Source organism: Talpa occidentalis, unplaced genomic scaffold (assembly GCF_014898055.3).
Source record: "Talpa occidentalis isolate TD23 unplaced genomic scaffold, MPIMG_talOcc4v2.1 talOcc4.13, whole genome shotgun sequence".
NCBI lineage: Eukaryota > Metazoa > Chordata > Mammalia > Eulipotyphla > Talpidae > Talpa > Talpa occidentalis.
Window position 1 is genome coordinate 58703183 of NW_023601322.1, and position 12931 is coordinate 58716113.

The window sequence follows — 12931 nt, forward strand, 5'->3', positions numbered from 1 at the left end:
GGGAGTTGGGCAGCCTGACCTGGTGGCCCAATGTACAGGTTTTGGTCCAGTCCTGCCACAGATCTGCTGTGTGACCTCTGGCAAACCCCAGACCCTCTCTGGGTCTCAGCCTCGCCCTATGTGCAATGGATGATCTAAGAGCCCCTTCTCCTTGGCCATTCTGGGTATCCCTGGGTGTGTGAAGGCAGGGAGGAGAGCTGTGGGGATTTCAGAGCCTGCTTTCTGCATAGCGTGCCTCCATCCGCACACTGCGTTCTGCATGTCTCCCTTCAGGTTCCAGTCGGCGCAGCGTGTGTAGGCGAAAGCCCTGCTGTGAATTTTGAAAATAGTTATTTTTGTCGCTGGCAAAGGAGGCCTGTTAGGACTCATCAGCTTGTGGATGAGCGGGACGGGTTGGGTGGGGTGGGTGCATTTCAGTGTGTGTGGGGTTCGGGTATCAGGGACAGAGCTGCATGCCCGCTGCAGAGGCTGAGCCCGGGAGCAGGGATGTGGCCGGGATCTGCAGGGTGTAGGTAACCGTCTGTGTCCTGGGTGCCTCTCTCCGGGCTATCTTTATCATTTCTCACTGCCGTAGTTGGACCTTTTCTTTGTCCCGAGGCTGTTGATACCAGGCTGTTGTGGGGCTCCCAGCATTTCTGCCAGCTCAGAAGGGACTCTGAAGAAGTTGCCCGTTGGTATGGTGTCCTAGGCTCAGCAGACCCGAGCCGTGGGTTGTCTATAGTTTGCCTGCTACCCAGGGTTTCCAGCTCTGCTAGTTCTTAACCCAACTGTGTGGGCTGGGCCCTTCCAGCATGGCTGGAGACAAACTCCCCTGCGATTCTAGATGTGCCCCAGTCGAATAGAGGCCTCTTCCTGCCTGTTCAGTGAGCCCTGCCCCAGGTGGCCAGCCTGGGCAGCTTGGTTACTATTCCTGGGCCCCTGCCTTCTGGAGCCACAAGTGCAGAACTGTGAAGTACCCTTTCTGTTTCCCCTGGTCACCAAGGCTCACCTCTTGTGGCCAACCTGACACCAAATTTGGTGGTCCAGCCACGGCTGTTCTGGTGTTTGAGAAGGCACGATCTCCTCCCAAGCCTAAACTAGAGCTCACCTAGCTCAGTCTTGGCTAACCCAGAACCCAGCGAACAGCCCTGGCCATTCCCCCAGGCTGCCTGACCTGGGTGCCGGCAGCTGGCTCGGGCCTACCCTTGGTGAAGAGTCTCAAGAAGAGGAGAGGCCAGGACTCCAGGCACTGCAGTGAGAGGCTCAGCCCACTGTGGTTTCTGTTCTGCCCGGCCATCAGTGTGCCTCCCACCCAGACCCTCTGCCCTCCCATGGTCTGTGACCCCCGCCCCCACCCCCAGCAGGGCACTCTGCCATTGGCCCTGCTAGACTGGAGATTGTGCCAGTGGGGTGGGAGGTGGTAGGAGGGAAAGCAGGCCAGATCTGGCATGGGTGGTGCCCAGAGATGCCTGGTAAGGCCTGGCATCCCCCTTGGCTGGACCAGAGAACAGCAGATCTGCCAGCCAGGTAGGTTGGAGCTGGGACAGTCCTGAGTAAGCTGGGCCCTTCCATGGCACCCTGGGCTCTGATAGCCAGTCCACCAGGAGAGAGCCAAACCTGGCTGGAGGGCAGGCTCTGAGCCCCACCCTGAGCCTGGACTCTGTTTCCTCCTCTCACTTGGTGCCTATGGGTCACCTTGGGACTCGGACAAAGAGCCCTACAATGCCAGAAAGAGGGAAAACAGAGCAGTTTAAGAGAAGGAACTCTGTTCTGGGAATCAAGGACTCCAGATGGTGACCCAGACTTGGCCTTGACTTATCACTGCAGGAGGATAGCTCAGGCTCTTGGCCTCTGTCCCCCATCTGTAAAGCGCATGGGCCCCCTCAGGGCCCTTCTGGCCCTAGTGGAGGCCAATGAATATGGGGCAGCGGTGCTGAAGTCACCCAGAGCTGCATGGGAGGCCTGGCTGCACACCCCGGCTTGGGGCTTGGGTAAGCCATGTCACATCTGCACAGTTGGCAGTGAAGAAACCTACCTCATGGACATTTGTAGGAGCAGTACAAATAGTGTAATGTGTCAAGTCCTTAGCACAAGGCCTGGCTCTAAATTGGAAATAACTGTTTTTCATGTCTTGGAGTCACGAAAGGAACACTTGCTCCCATCTCCCCAGGAGGAAGTGGAGGCCCCAGTGGGAGAAAGCTTTGCCATAATAAGGATTCCCAGACAACAGTAGGACTTGAACTTGGCTCTTCCAACTGCAGGACATGTACAATCATCTGTCCCCTGAGTCCCTCCTTCCCTGTCCCCTGCAAGGAGTGTTTCCTGCGTGGGATACCTCTGAAGACAGCCCGGTCCCCGACCCTGCTGCCTTCCTTTCTGAGCACAGGTCTGTTGTTGCTTGCTGCATGAACTAACCAATCACTCGCCACCTAGACCCCTGGCTGGGTCATTTCTCTTAGCCCACTTTCTACCACTTCTGCCCCCCACACTCTGACCATAGGGGACAGGCCTCGTGGGGACCCCTCCGATGGCATGTTTTCTGTGGTGCCTGCCCACGCCCTGTGGGATGTGAGACACTGAGGCCTATGAGCGTGAGCATGTGTGTGAGCTTATATTTGGGCTGTGGAAGGTGGGATTTGAGTCAGTTGTCACAAGGCCATTGGGGGTCCGATCCCCTGTGGTGGCCAAGGAACTTGACCCTGGTCCCTGTTTGTCCCTCCCCACACACAGTGGGTACAGCTTGTGTTCATGTTCAGGCCCCTAGCCTGGCCTGTCTGAGGCGGACTCAGTGACCTCCAGGATTCAAACTCCTGGTCGCCAGCCCATGGTGGCACATCAGTCTGCTCTTGAACCACACGTGTGTTGGAGATGGGGGCACACGTGCCAGCTCGCATGCCTGCCATGGCCCTGGGGAGTGGAGAGTCTGGCAGGAACAGTCCCCTGATGCAATCATCGGCTATTCTCTCAGCGCCACAGAGGCAGGGCTGGCTCCTCACAGCCTGCCACCACCAGGCACAGCTGCCAGCCTGGAGGGGACAGGAGAGGCAGCGCATTAGAGGTTGTGCTTCCTCAACAGCGGTCAGTCATGCTCTAGAGGGGGGTGCCCATTCCCTGCACTTGGGTCTGGAAGGTTTGGAGAAGTGTGTGTGTGTGTGTGTGTGTCTGTGTGTGTGTGTGTGAGAGAGAGAGAGAGAGAGAGAGAGTTGCCAAGGAGACTTCCTCTACCCCCGCCCTCTTCCTCTCCTCTCCAGCCATTGCTCCATCAGTACTCTGCAGCTTGGGTCCTGCCCAGCTCCCAGTATCATGTGTACAAAGTCTCAGAGGGAGAAGAGTGATGGAGAATGAGAAGCAGAAAGGAAGGAAGATAGAGACAAAAAAGGAGGTGAAAAGGAATAGGAAAGAGAGGAGGGATGGAAAAGGAAGGGTACAAGCAGGGAAGGCAGAGAACAAGGAAAGGAGAAAGAAAGGAGAACTGGAAAGAGTTGGAAGAGAGAACAATGGGCAGATGGGAGAGGAATGTAGCTGGGTTGGTCCTGCCCCCCTGAAGCCACATAGGCAACCTCCAGAGTCCCCCTCAGAGGCAGGGAGAGAGCTGGCTTTCTACGCTGCCTCTATTCTTTATGTCCTTCTCTGAGTAATCCTGGCTCTTTCAGTGACATGTTACCAAGTCGCTTCCTCATGTGCTCTGCTCTCTTTTGAATCTACTCCATTTCATCAGAGGGAGAAGGAGAGAAACAGGGACGTCAGGTCAGCTTCAAGCCAAATAGGCTTTATCACCTCCTTTCTTCAGAACATCAGACTTCCATTAATATGTCCTCAGGACACATTTACTTTTTCTTTGTTGTTAATTTTTAAAATTGCATCATGTTGGCAGTGGATGAGTTGGAGACTTTGTGCCCTGCTGTCTCTTGAGCCCCAGTTCTTTGTTCTAAAGGAATTGCCACAAACCAGCAATTGCCCTGAGCAGGGTGATGTTCAAACCAGGAGCTCAACTCTAGTGGGGACTAAGAGAATGGCACCCCAAAGATGATAGTGTGTGCTTCCCTGATTCAGAGAACCCTGCAAAGGGGGAGAGACTTCTGAGTCACTCAATAATAATAATTAACACTATTCCCATCTATTCAGCAGTTACAATGTGTTAGCCACTGTGCCCATCTCATTTAATCCACAGACTAGCCCTGTAAGTAGGGAACGTTGTTAACTATTTTACAGATAAAGAGACCGAGGTACAGAGAAATGAAGCTGCTCATTCCAAATCACACAGTCTGTAAGTCACGGTGTTGCTCTCAGCTCGGAAAGCAGTTGCCCGTCTTCTCCCTGGGCAATGACTGGGAGGCCTCAGTGGTCACCAAGAACTAGTTCTTATGTGGGAACCACCCCTCCTGAGTGTGGGCAGGGGACCTGGCAGGAAGGTGGCAGTATGGCCCTGCCCCCGCATGTCCACATCTCTGGCTGCCTCTCCTCCAGTGGTGCCCCTGCCCTGCCTGCTACCCACCGGCTGTGCAGCCCCCCAGCGAGGGCCTCTCTTCTCTGCCTCTGAATTGCAACGTTGGCGGCACAAGCGGGAAGCATATTGTGCGCAGAAACAAAACTGAGTGGTTTTTCCTTTTTCTGAAGGTGGTAATGGTGCAATTAGTGGCTAAGCCATTACCCCCTCCTCCCTGCTCGCCTCCCCGCCTTCCCCTCTGCCTCCCTCCTGCTTCTCTCCTGGGAAGAAGTGGCTGCATCAGAGAGCCAACCCATCATTCTCTCCCACCCTGACTCCCGGGAAGGGGAAAGAATTGGGGGACACTCAGTGGACAGTGAGTCCGGATCCCAGCAGGTTTGGGGATTACCCACAAGCAGACAACATGTCCCACTAGTGAGGTGATCAACAAGGAAGGGGTGGGCTTAGAAATGCAGAGGGTTTGGATCCAGATCTTTTATCCATCAAGTGCTTGTTTTGGGCAAATGCCTGTGGGCACCTCAGACTAGTGGGCTGTGAAATGAGCTCGAGCGGAGGGGTGGTGTGAAGGGTCAGAGGGTCTATGTTTATATGGAGTGATGGGAATGGGTCCATGTGCTGCCTTGCATCCTCCTTTTTCTCTTCCAGACACTCTCACGCTTCGGTGTCCCCCAGACCTTCACAGCCCTTCACCTGCTTCATCTTCAGGCACCTCTGCAGTGGCAGTTTTGTCCTTTGTGTGGTAGAAAAGGAGTTGGAGGCTCAAAGAGGGCAGTGACTTTCCCAGGTTCACCCAGTGAACACACGTCAGAGCTCTAATTCAATGCAGATCCTTAAACTCTAGTCCTTTCCTCCTTAACCTCACTGGCTTGGAGGTGGGGTACCTTGGGGTTAGAGATGTGGCTTTGGCCCAGAAGAAGTGAAGTTGCTGGGGGAGTGCCCAGAATTTGGGAGAGGGGTTCAGAGCCATCCATGACCATCCCCCATAGGCCAGGAGGTGCCCCCTCCCCACTGCCACCTCCTCCTTTTTCACCTTGACTTGAAGCATAAACAGAAACTAGGACATGAGCCTCAGGGGACCAGACTTCCTGGTCCCTCCTGGACGCAGGTTGCGGGAGAGGTTATAGAAGAAGCCTCCGGAGGAACAGCTGTCAGAGCTGTGAGGGGTGCAGGCGAGCAGGCAGCCGGGGCTGCCCTCAGCATCCTGGTGTCTCCCCGCTACTTCTCTCCCAAGCTGAGTGGTCGCGATAGGGTGGCAAAGAGCAGAGAGTAAGAGGAAAGGAGGAAGAGGTGCGCGCGCGTGCACACACACACACACACACACACACAATGCAGAGGGAACCGACACAGAGACTACAGTGTTTCCCCCAAAGAGATCCCAATGAATTAGCCATGGCTTCCCAGTAAACCTTAGAACCGGCTGTTTCCAGGACAACGGGGCAATACCTGTCTCTCTAGAGGAGATGAAGTTGCCAGGGTAACTGCATCCTGTCTTTCCTGGGGACCATCTCGGAATGTGGCGCTCACTGGCCGTTGCCATAGCAACTGCCTTTTTGCCCCACTTAATCCCATCCTGTAGACTTCAAGGGCCCCACATTTGGAGGTGGGGGAGGTGGGAAGAGAGATCACTTGTAGACTAAGTTTTGTTCTCTTCCCCCTCTCCAAGCCTCATTCTCGATCCCTCACCTTGGGGGTGCTGGGTGTCCGCCTGCCCCCGGCCCACACAGGCCTGCAGTGCTGTGTGTGGTAGGACCACGGCGTCCGGGAGCAGGTTTTGCAGTGGAAGGCAGGCAGGTGTTGGGGAGGCAGTTACCGGGGCAACGGGAACAGGGCGTTTCGGAGGTGGTTGCCATGGGGACCTGGATGCTGACGAAGGCTCGCGAGGCTGTGAGCAGCCACAGTGCCCCTGCTCAGAAGCCCGGGGCTCGTCAGTCAAGCCGGTTCTCGGTTTGCACTCGGCAGCTCGGGCAGGCGAGTGGCCCCTAATTCTGGGAGCAGAGCAGCAACACCCCAGTCCTGGTCCTCCAACCCCGAGCCTCGTCTGCCCGCCCAGTGCCAGGATGGCTACCATCACCTGCACCCGCTTCACAGAAGAGTATCAGCTCTTCGAGGAACTGGGAAAGTGAGTTGCACCTCAGAGTCCTGGAGGGTGCAGGGATGTGCATCACGGGCGTGTGTTTCTGCGGTGCTCTGTGCACACCCAGGGAGGAAGGCTGCATGTGTTTGGGGGCACTTGCGTTGCAGAGTGCCCGGACGGAGCACAGGCGTGTATGCAGTGCGCAGATGTGCCAGGGCCAGCAGGGCGAGTGTGTGTGTAGGGGTGAAGGGTTGACAGTGGGTGCATGCATGCAAGCACACACACACACGCACACACGCACACACACGACACCGGCGCACAGATTCTTAGAAACTCAGGCTTGAAATGGGATCTTCCCAGGCAGTTGAGTCCAAAGCTAGTCTCCCCTGTGGAGTTTCTTGAGGTGGCCATCTGCTCTCAACTTGTATACCTCTGGGAACGGAGAGTTCATCACCTTCTAGATAGTCTTTTCTGACTTTAGATACCTGCAGCAGCTGTGCAGAGCAGCCAGCTTCTCCCTGTGAGTGCATCCCCGCTCTACCACCCCCTCCTAACTCCTCCAGGAGTGAGGACATTGGTATAGCAGGGGTTAATAACCGAGTGGCTGGAGGCTTCCTGAATGTTGGGAGGAGGGGAGGGCCAATCAGGCTGTTAAAGGGGCTGATGAGGGCAACAGCACACCAGGTCTGCTCCCTATCAAACTTGTCCAGCCCCAGATCTCATTTTCTGCCCCTGACCCCTGGTGTGTTGAAGGAAGGGTGGGTGGGGGTGCTGGGAGAGAGGAGAAGACCTTGGGATAGTCCAGTGGCTGTGGAGTGTCAGGGACACATCCCCATATGCCCCCAGCCAGCTTTGTAGAGAATCCATGGATCAGCCCAGGGTAGGAGTACAGGCCTCTTGTCCCATGGGTAAAGCAGCTCAGTGCCCTTGGGGCTTCTTGCTATGGCAGCAGGGGCACAGGGGTACAGGGGAGGGGACTCTGGAAGCAGGAAGGTGTTGCTGTGAGATCTGGATCCATGCACACAGGCATGTGCATTTCAAGCATGTTGTATAAGGACCAACTCTGGAGTACACTGTGCACTGAAAGGGTGTGCAAATGTTTGTGCATGTGCACCAGGAGGAGATGGTGTGGTGTGCTTCATGGGTAAGATCCAAAAAGGCAAATGTGTCCTGCAAGGGTGGATATATGCGGTGGCACAGGGGTGCTGTTGGCTGGTTGGCAAGGGACTAAAGGTGTGAACATGCGTCACCACGCACACGAATGGCTGGTCAGGCAAAGGCCTGGTGTGTGCAAATATGTCTGTGTAAGATGCACATATGAGGTCGGGCACAGTGAGGTCTGGACAAGTACATCTAGGGAAAGCCCGGGGGCATGCACATGAGTGGGTTTCTGTGTGTGCATGGTGAGCTCAAGCTGGTGTCTGCATGTGTGTGGGAGGTAGGTCTGCGACTGTGTACAAGCAGGTTGGCTGTGCATGCACACACACTCACACTTACACTCACTCAGCGGGGTAGCCTGATACCTACAGGCACACGCAGCTCCCTTGAACACACATTCGCCCATGTGCAGACGTGTGCTCATTCTCCTCTGCAGACTTCCTGCCTTTCTATGTTTTTGTACTGGGGAGCAGGGAGGGTGGCTGCAATCAAATGTTTAGGACTTCTCTGGAGGACCAAGGCTGTCTGCTAGACTTGTGCAAGGCTTTCTTCTCCAGATGGTTCCTGTGCCTGCTGAAACCCCAAGATTCACTGATTAGCTAGAGCTGCCTTCCAGGGTCTGACCAAGGCTCGGTCTGGGGACTGCGTCACAGAGTGCAGTGAAATGGTGTTGGGATGTGACTCAGGCACTCAAAGTGAAAATAAAAGTGATGTTTTGCCCCAAGAGGAGATGGATATCAGGAAGATTGGGTGCTATGGGGGCGACTTGGCAGAGCATGTCTTCATGTGCGTTCTCAACTCCCCTCCTTGCCTGCCGCAGGGTGCTTGCAGGGAAGGGGCAGGGGTAGAATTTCGGGGGACAGGGAGACCTGGTGTGGCCACAGCAGGAAAAATCAGGGTGGCAGGTGTGGTGAGGCCTGGTGTAATCAATTTCAGACCTCTCCCTTCCAGAACCATCAGTGCTTTTAACCTTTTTTAGGTCACATATTCCTCCAGGAATCTGAGGAAAGTCTAAGTCTACAATTCCCCAGAAAAAAAATGCACAAAGCTGTGTGATGTGGGTGAGATGTCAGGAGCTTGCAGGACATCAGGAAGGCTGGGGGTGGGCCTGCAGCTAAGGACTCCTGCACTGAGGAGAGGGGTGAGGTTGCACACTTCTGATGTCTGGTTAGAAAGGCCATGGAAGAGGCCAGGTCTCCTGTCCTTCCTGATATAGCACCCTGGGGGTTGTTGGGGGCAGGGCCCTGCACAGGGCACAGGTTAGGGACCTAAACACCGCTCTTGGTGGCACTTGCCGGGAGTTGGTCCAGCTTGGGACAGGGGCGCTGACCAAGACCTGGGCTATCAGAATGTAACAGCTCCTTTTCTGCTGGGGAAAAACCAAAAATGCCTGCAGGACCCTGCCTCAGTGGGTGACCCACTCTCCCTGCCACCTGAGCACTGCAGTCACCACCCAGAAGCCAGGTTCCCATTCCAGGAGCCCACTTCAGACCTGGCAGGGTGATTGCAAAGGCAGCTGGATCAGCCCTTGGGGGAGGATAGGGCCTTGGACCCCCTCTGCAGCACCCCAGCTGCCCAGCTGGAGAGGAGGGTACTGGCCTCTTGAGGGCCCCTGGCATCTTGCCTAGTAGGGCTGATCCGCATGCAGGCCTCTGAGGAGCCAGGGTAGGCTCCTGTATGTGAGAGAAGCTGCCCCTCTTCCATCTGGCGGGGGGCAGGCTGCTGGGGCAGGTCACAGGCTGGAGGCAGGGCTCTGGGCAGGGGTTTCTGGGGCATCCTGATGCTACTGGACAGATGAAGTTCCCACTGGAGCTTGTGAATTTGCACAAGCTGGGAACTTGGGGCCGGAGGAGCGTCTCCATCCAGTCCTAGAGGGTTGAGGACTCCTGCACTGTCTCGGAACCCAGGCACTAACTAGCTCACTCCATCCTCCCTTGACCCCAATCCTTCTTCCCAGGCCATGTGAGCAAGCCCAGACCCGGGAGCACAGAGGCCTGTTGGGAGGCAGGCTGCAGCGATGTCCGCTTCGGGGTCAGGGTGGGCCTCGGCAGCAGCCACAACCCCTGGCAGACCCAGGGATCTCTGAGGCAGGTGGGAATGCTGCTAGTGGGATCCTGGGGAAGGGGGCAGTTTCCAGGAGCTGGAGAAGGAGGACACCTCCTCCTGCCTTTGGCATTTCGGGCTTTGGATCCCATTCCCAGGAGAGCTGGGGAGGCTGAGAATCGCCCTGCAGCCTGTGCAATCACTGGCTGTACAGAGTTTCCAGAGGAGATTTTACTTGAGAGAAGGAGGGAGGAACAGAAGGAGGGAGGGAAAGAGCCTGGAGAGCAAGCAACCCACTCTTTTATCTCTAGAAACAGGGATCTGAAATTGACTCAGGGCAGTACTGGGACTGGGGAAGGGGGGCAGGGGTGCAGCTGGCCGGCAAGGTTGGCAGACAGAGGGCCGAGGTTTGGCTTCCTGGCTCTGTGTCCCTCTTACCCCCATGGCATTGCACCATGCACTGGGCGTGGGCTGGATTGGGGGGCACTGGCCCAGAGGCTGCCCCTGCACTGGGGTTCCCAGGATCCCTACTGCTTGCTTTTCCTCTTAAGGCTCAAGTTCTAACGTCTGCAAAGTGTGTTCATCATTTTTGCCCTTCCAGGCAGAGCTGTTAGGAGAGGGAAGGTGTAATATTAGAGAAAACACCTGGGCATTGATGCACTTCCCCACCCCCACCCCCCAGACAGTGTGCTTTGATCTGCTTCTAATAACCTCTCCCATTTTCAGCACTTTGGGGCTGGAGGAGCTTCTCCATCTATTAGCTCATCTCTGTCTCCAAGGGAGGAGGAGGGCTTACTCATCCCTTTCACAGATGAGGAAACTGAGACTCGAGGAGGCGGAGGGACCTGCACGAGGTGGGGGGGATTGGTGGCACCTAGACTCACATGAGCACCTCAGCCACCTGCGTGTGGGGGCCACTCCTGGTACTGCCTCTGGGGAAGTCCCCTCCCTTGCCCGCTAGCACAGGAAGAGGAGTGCGGGCCCCGTGGCTATATCCCAATGGTAATTCTGCCTCTAATTTAATTCTGGGCATCTGGGTGGATCCTTTATCCCTGTGGGACTCAACTTTGTCACCTGTAAAATGGCGACCATTATACCTCTGCAGATGCCTGAAGCGGCCCAGTTGCAATCCCTTTCAGCCTGTGGTGGCTCATTCGGGACATTGCAGATTCCCAGAACAGCCAAGATGGGACCACGGACACTGTCTACTCAGTGCAAACGGTGGAACCCACACCTAGAGGGAAGTGATTTGCCCACAGGGAGAGGTGATGGCAAAGTCAGGCAGGGCTAAGAGACCAGCCGATGTGTGGGGGCCAGAGGCCAGGGGATGGGAAGTTGGAGGGCAGGTCCTGAAGGAGGGGGTGGCAGGGATAGGGAAGGGGACAGCCTTTCTACCCTCCCCCTCTAAGCCATCAGAGCGGCAGCACGCACATGTTCTGGTGCATGCCACAGCCCTCCACCCCCATGCAGCCGCCCCCACGCAGGCTGAGCCGCACTGACACTGCCGAGCCTCCTCCTGCCCGCCCGCTCCCTGCACAGCACACGGTGACACGCTGCCAGCACCCCTGCAGGCAGGGGCCCCGGCTCTCCCTGTGGGGAGAGGGCAGAGCAATGTTGGCCTCTTTGGCTAGTGCCTGCATGCTCGCACACACGTGAACACACATGCATACTGCATACTGGCTCCGACTGGGCAGGGAGCACACGCCCATCTCCCAGTGCAGGGGTGTGCATGGTGCTGGCTGGGTTGACTCTCTCTGCCCTTCCCTTTCCTCCTTGCTCTGTGTCTTTCCAGGCCTGTCTCTGTGCCTCTCCTTCCTCCTCCCTCTCTTCTACGCATGCCACCCATGGTACCTTTTCTTCTGACCTTCTCTGGGGTGCTATAGGAGGCCTTCAACCCCAGGCCCTCCTGGCACAGCTCCAGACCATGCCCCAACGTGCAGAGTCCCAGCTGGGCATTGGATCGGCACGGGGCATAGCTCTCTGTCAAGGCGTTGTCGTGGCTGTAAGCCCAGTGGGACTTCCTGTGCTGGAGAAGGTTAGGATCTTGGTATCTTGGGATAAATAAAAGGAGAAACATGGCTGTAATTCCTGCCTCCGTTTGTCAAGGATTCCTGGAACGCATACTCTGTTCCCAGCCCGAGGCTGGACCTGACATGTAACACGAGGAAGGCTTGTATGTTTGCCCTCTTGGGGCCTGAGGCCTAATGGGAAGCTGACATTAATTAAATGATTTTAGGAATTACTACTAGAATGCAAGTAGTTAAAGGCTAGGAGCACAAACTTGGAGTTGTGAGAAAGAAGCCTTAGCTCTTTGAAATGAGGAAGTTATCAAGGAAGGCTCCCCTGTGGAGGTGGCATGAGGAGTTGGTGGCTAAACAAGAGCTGACCAGAGGAGAGAGGGTGGAAGAGTGTTGCTGAGAGTGGGAACAGTGCAGGCAAAGACTCAGTGAAGTGTGTCTTTGATGGGACCTCTCAGCCTTGTGGGGACTGGGCTCCCCACACTTCTTCCTGCTCAACCTGCCCACACCGGTTGGGGTCTGGGGCCTGGAAGGAATAATTAAAAGCCTATTGATTATCTAGAAGAGGGGACCAGGCAGGGTGGTAAAAGTCTGGAAGCCAAATCAAGTGAGAGAGGGTTGGGGAGCCAGGAACACTTAGCAGGAGGAAGACAGGGTGCACCCTCTCCCCCAACTCTGCAGGGATGTCCTGGGGCTCCGGAGCAGAGAAAATATTGCTTCGCATGGCCCTGAGGGTGGAGCAGAACTGAATAACAGGGAAGTGCATTTCAGCTCCACATAAGGAAGAACTTTCTAATGTCAGAACTGCCCCCGACTCCCAGATGCACTGGCCTCAGGAGATGCCAGCACTCAGGCAGGACTTGCACTTCCATAGGTCTGTCTCACCCTGTGCCTTCGTTTCCTTCTGCCGACATCCCTGCCTCCTCCAGTAAGATGCTTTGGCACCAGCATGAAGTAGGAGATGATTTAGGGATCAGAATATCCTCCGTTCACTCAGAATGTCAGCTTGAGGAGAGGTCCCTTGTCTTAGGGTGGGGAATTAAGGCTCAGAGAGGGCCAGACCTTGCCTGAGGCCACAGAGCCAAGAATCCTGTGGTCTAGGCTCTTTCTAGTCCATTTCTTGGCTCTCCTAATGTTGGAGCCTCTTTGATTTGAGGTAGCTTAGGGTCTTTGGAGGGGGGTGTGTGCATGGAGGCTGGACAAGAACCCTCG

The 12931-nt window shown here is 55.8% G+C and overlaps 1 protein-coding gene across 2 annotated transcripts in view; it reads left to right on the forward strand.

Annotated features, from left to right (window-relative positions):
* Positions 1-6483: 6483 nt before the first annotated feature.
* The window catches only part of CAMK2A (calcium/calmodulin dependent protein kinase II alpha), a 58733-nt gene continuing 52285 nt past the window's right edge, over positions 6484-12931 (forward strand). For both annotated transcript variants that reach the window (XM_054694264.1, XM_037508946.2), the window contains exon 1: positions 6484-6545. In XM_054694264.1, coding sequence (XP_054550239.1) covers positions 6484-6545 — 62 coding nt within the window. The remainder of the gene's footprint in view (positions 6546-12931) is intronic.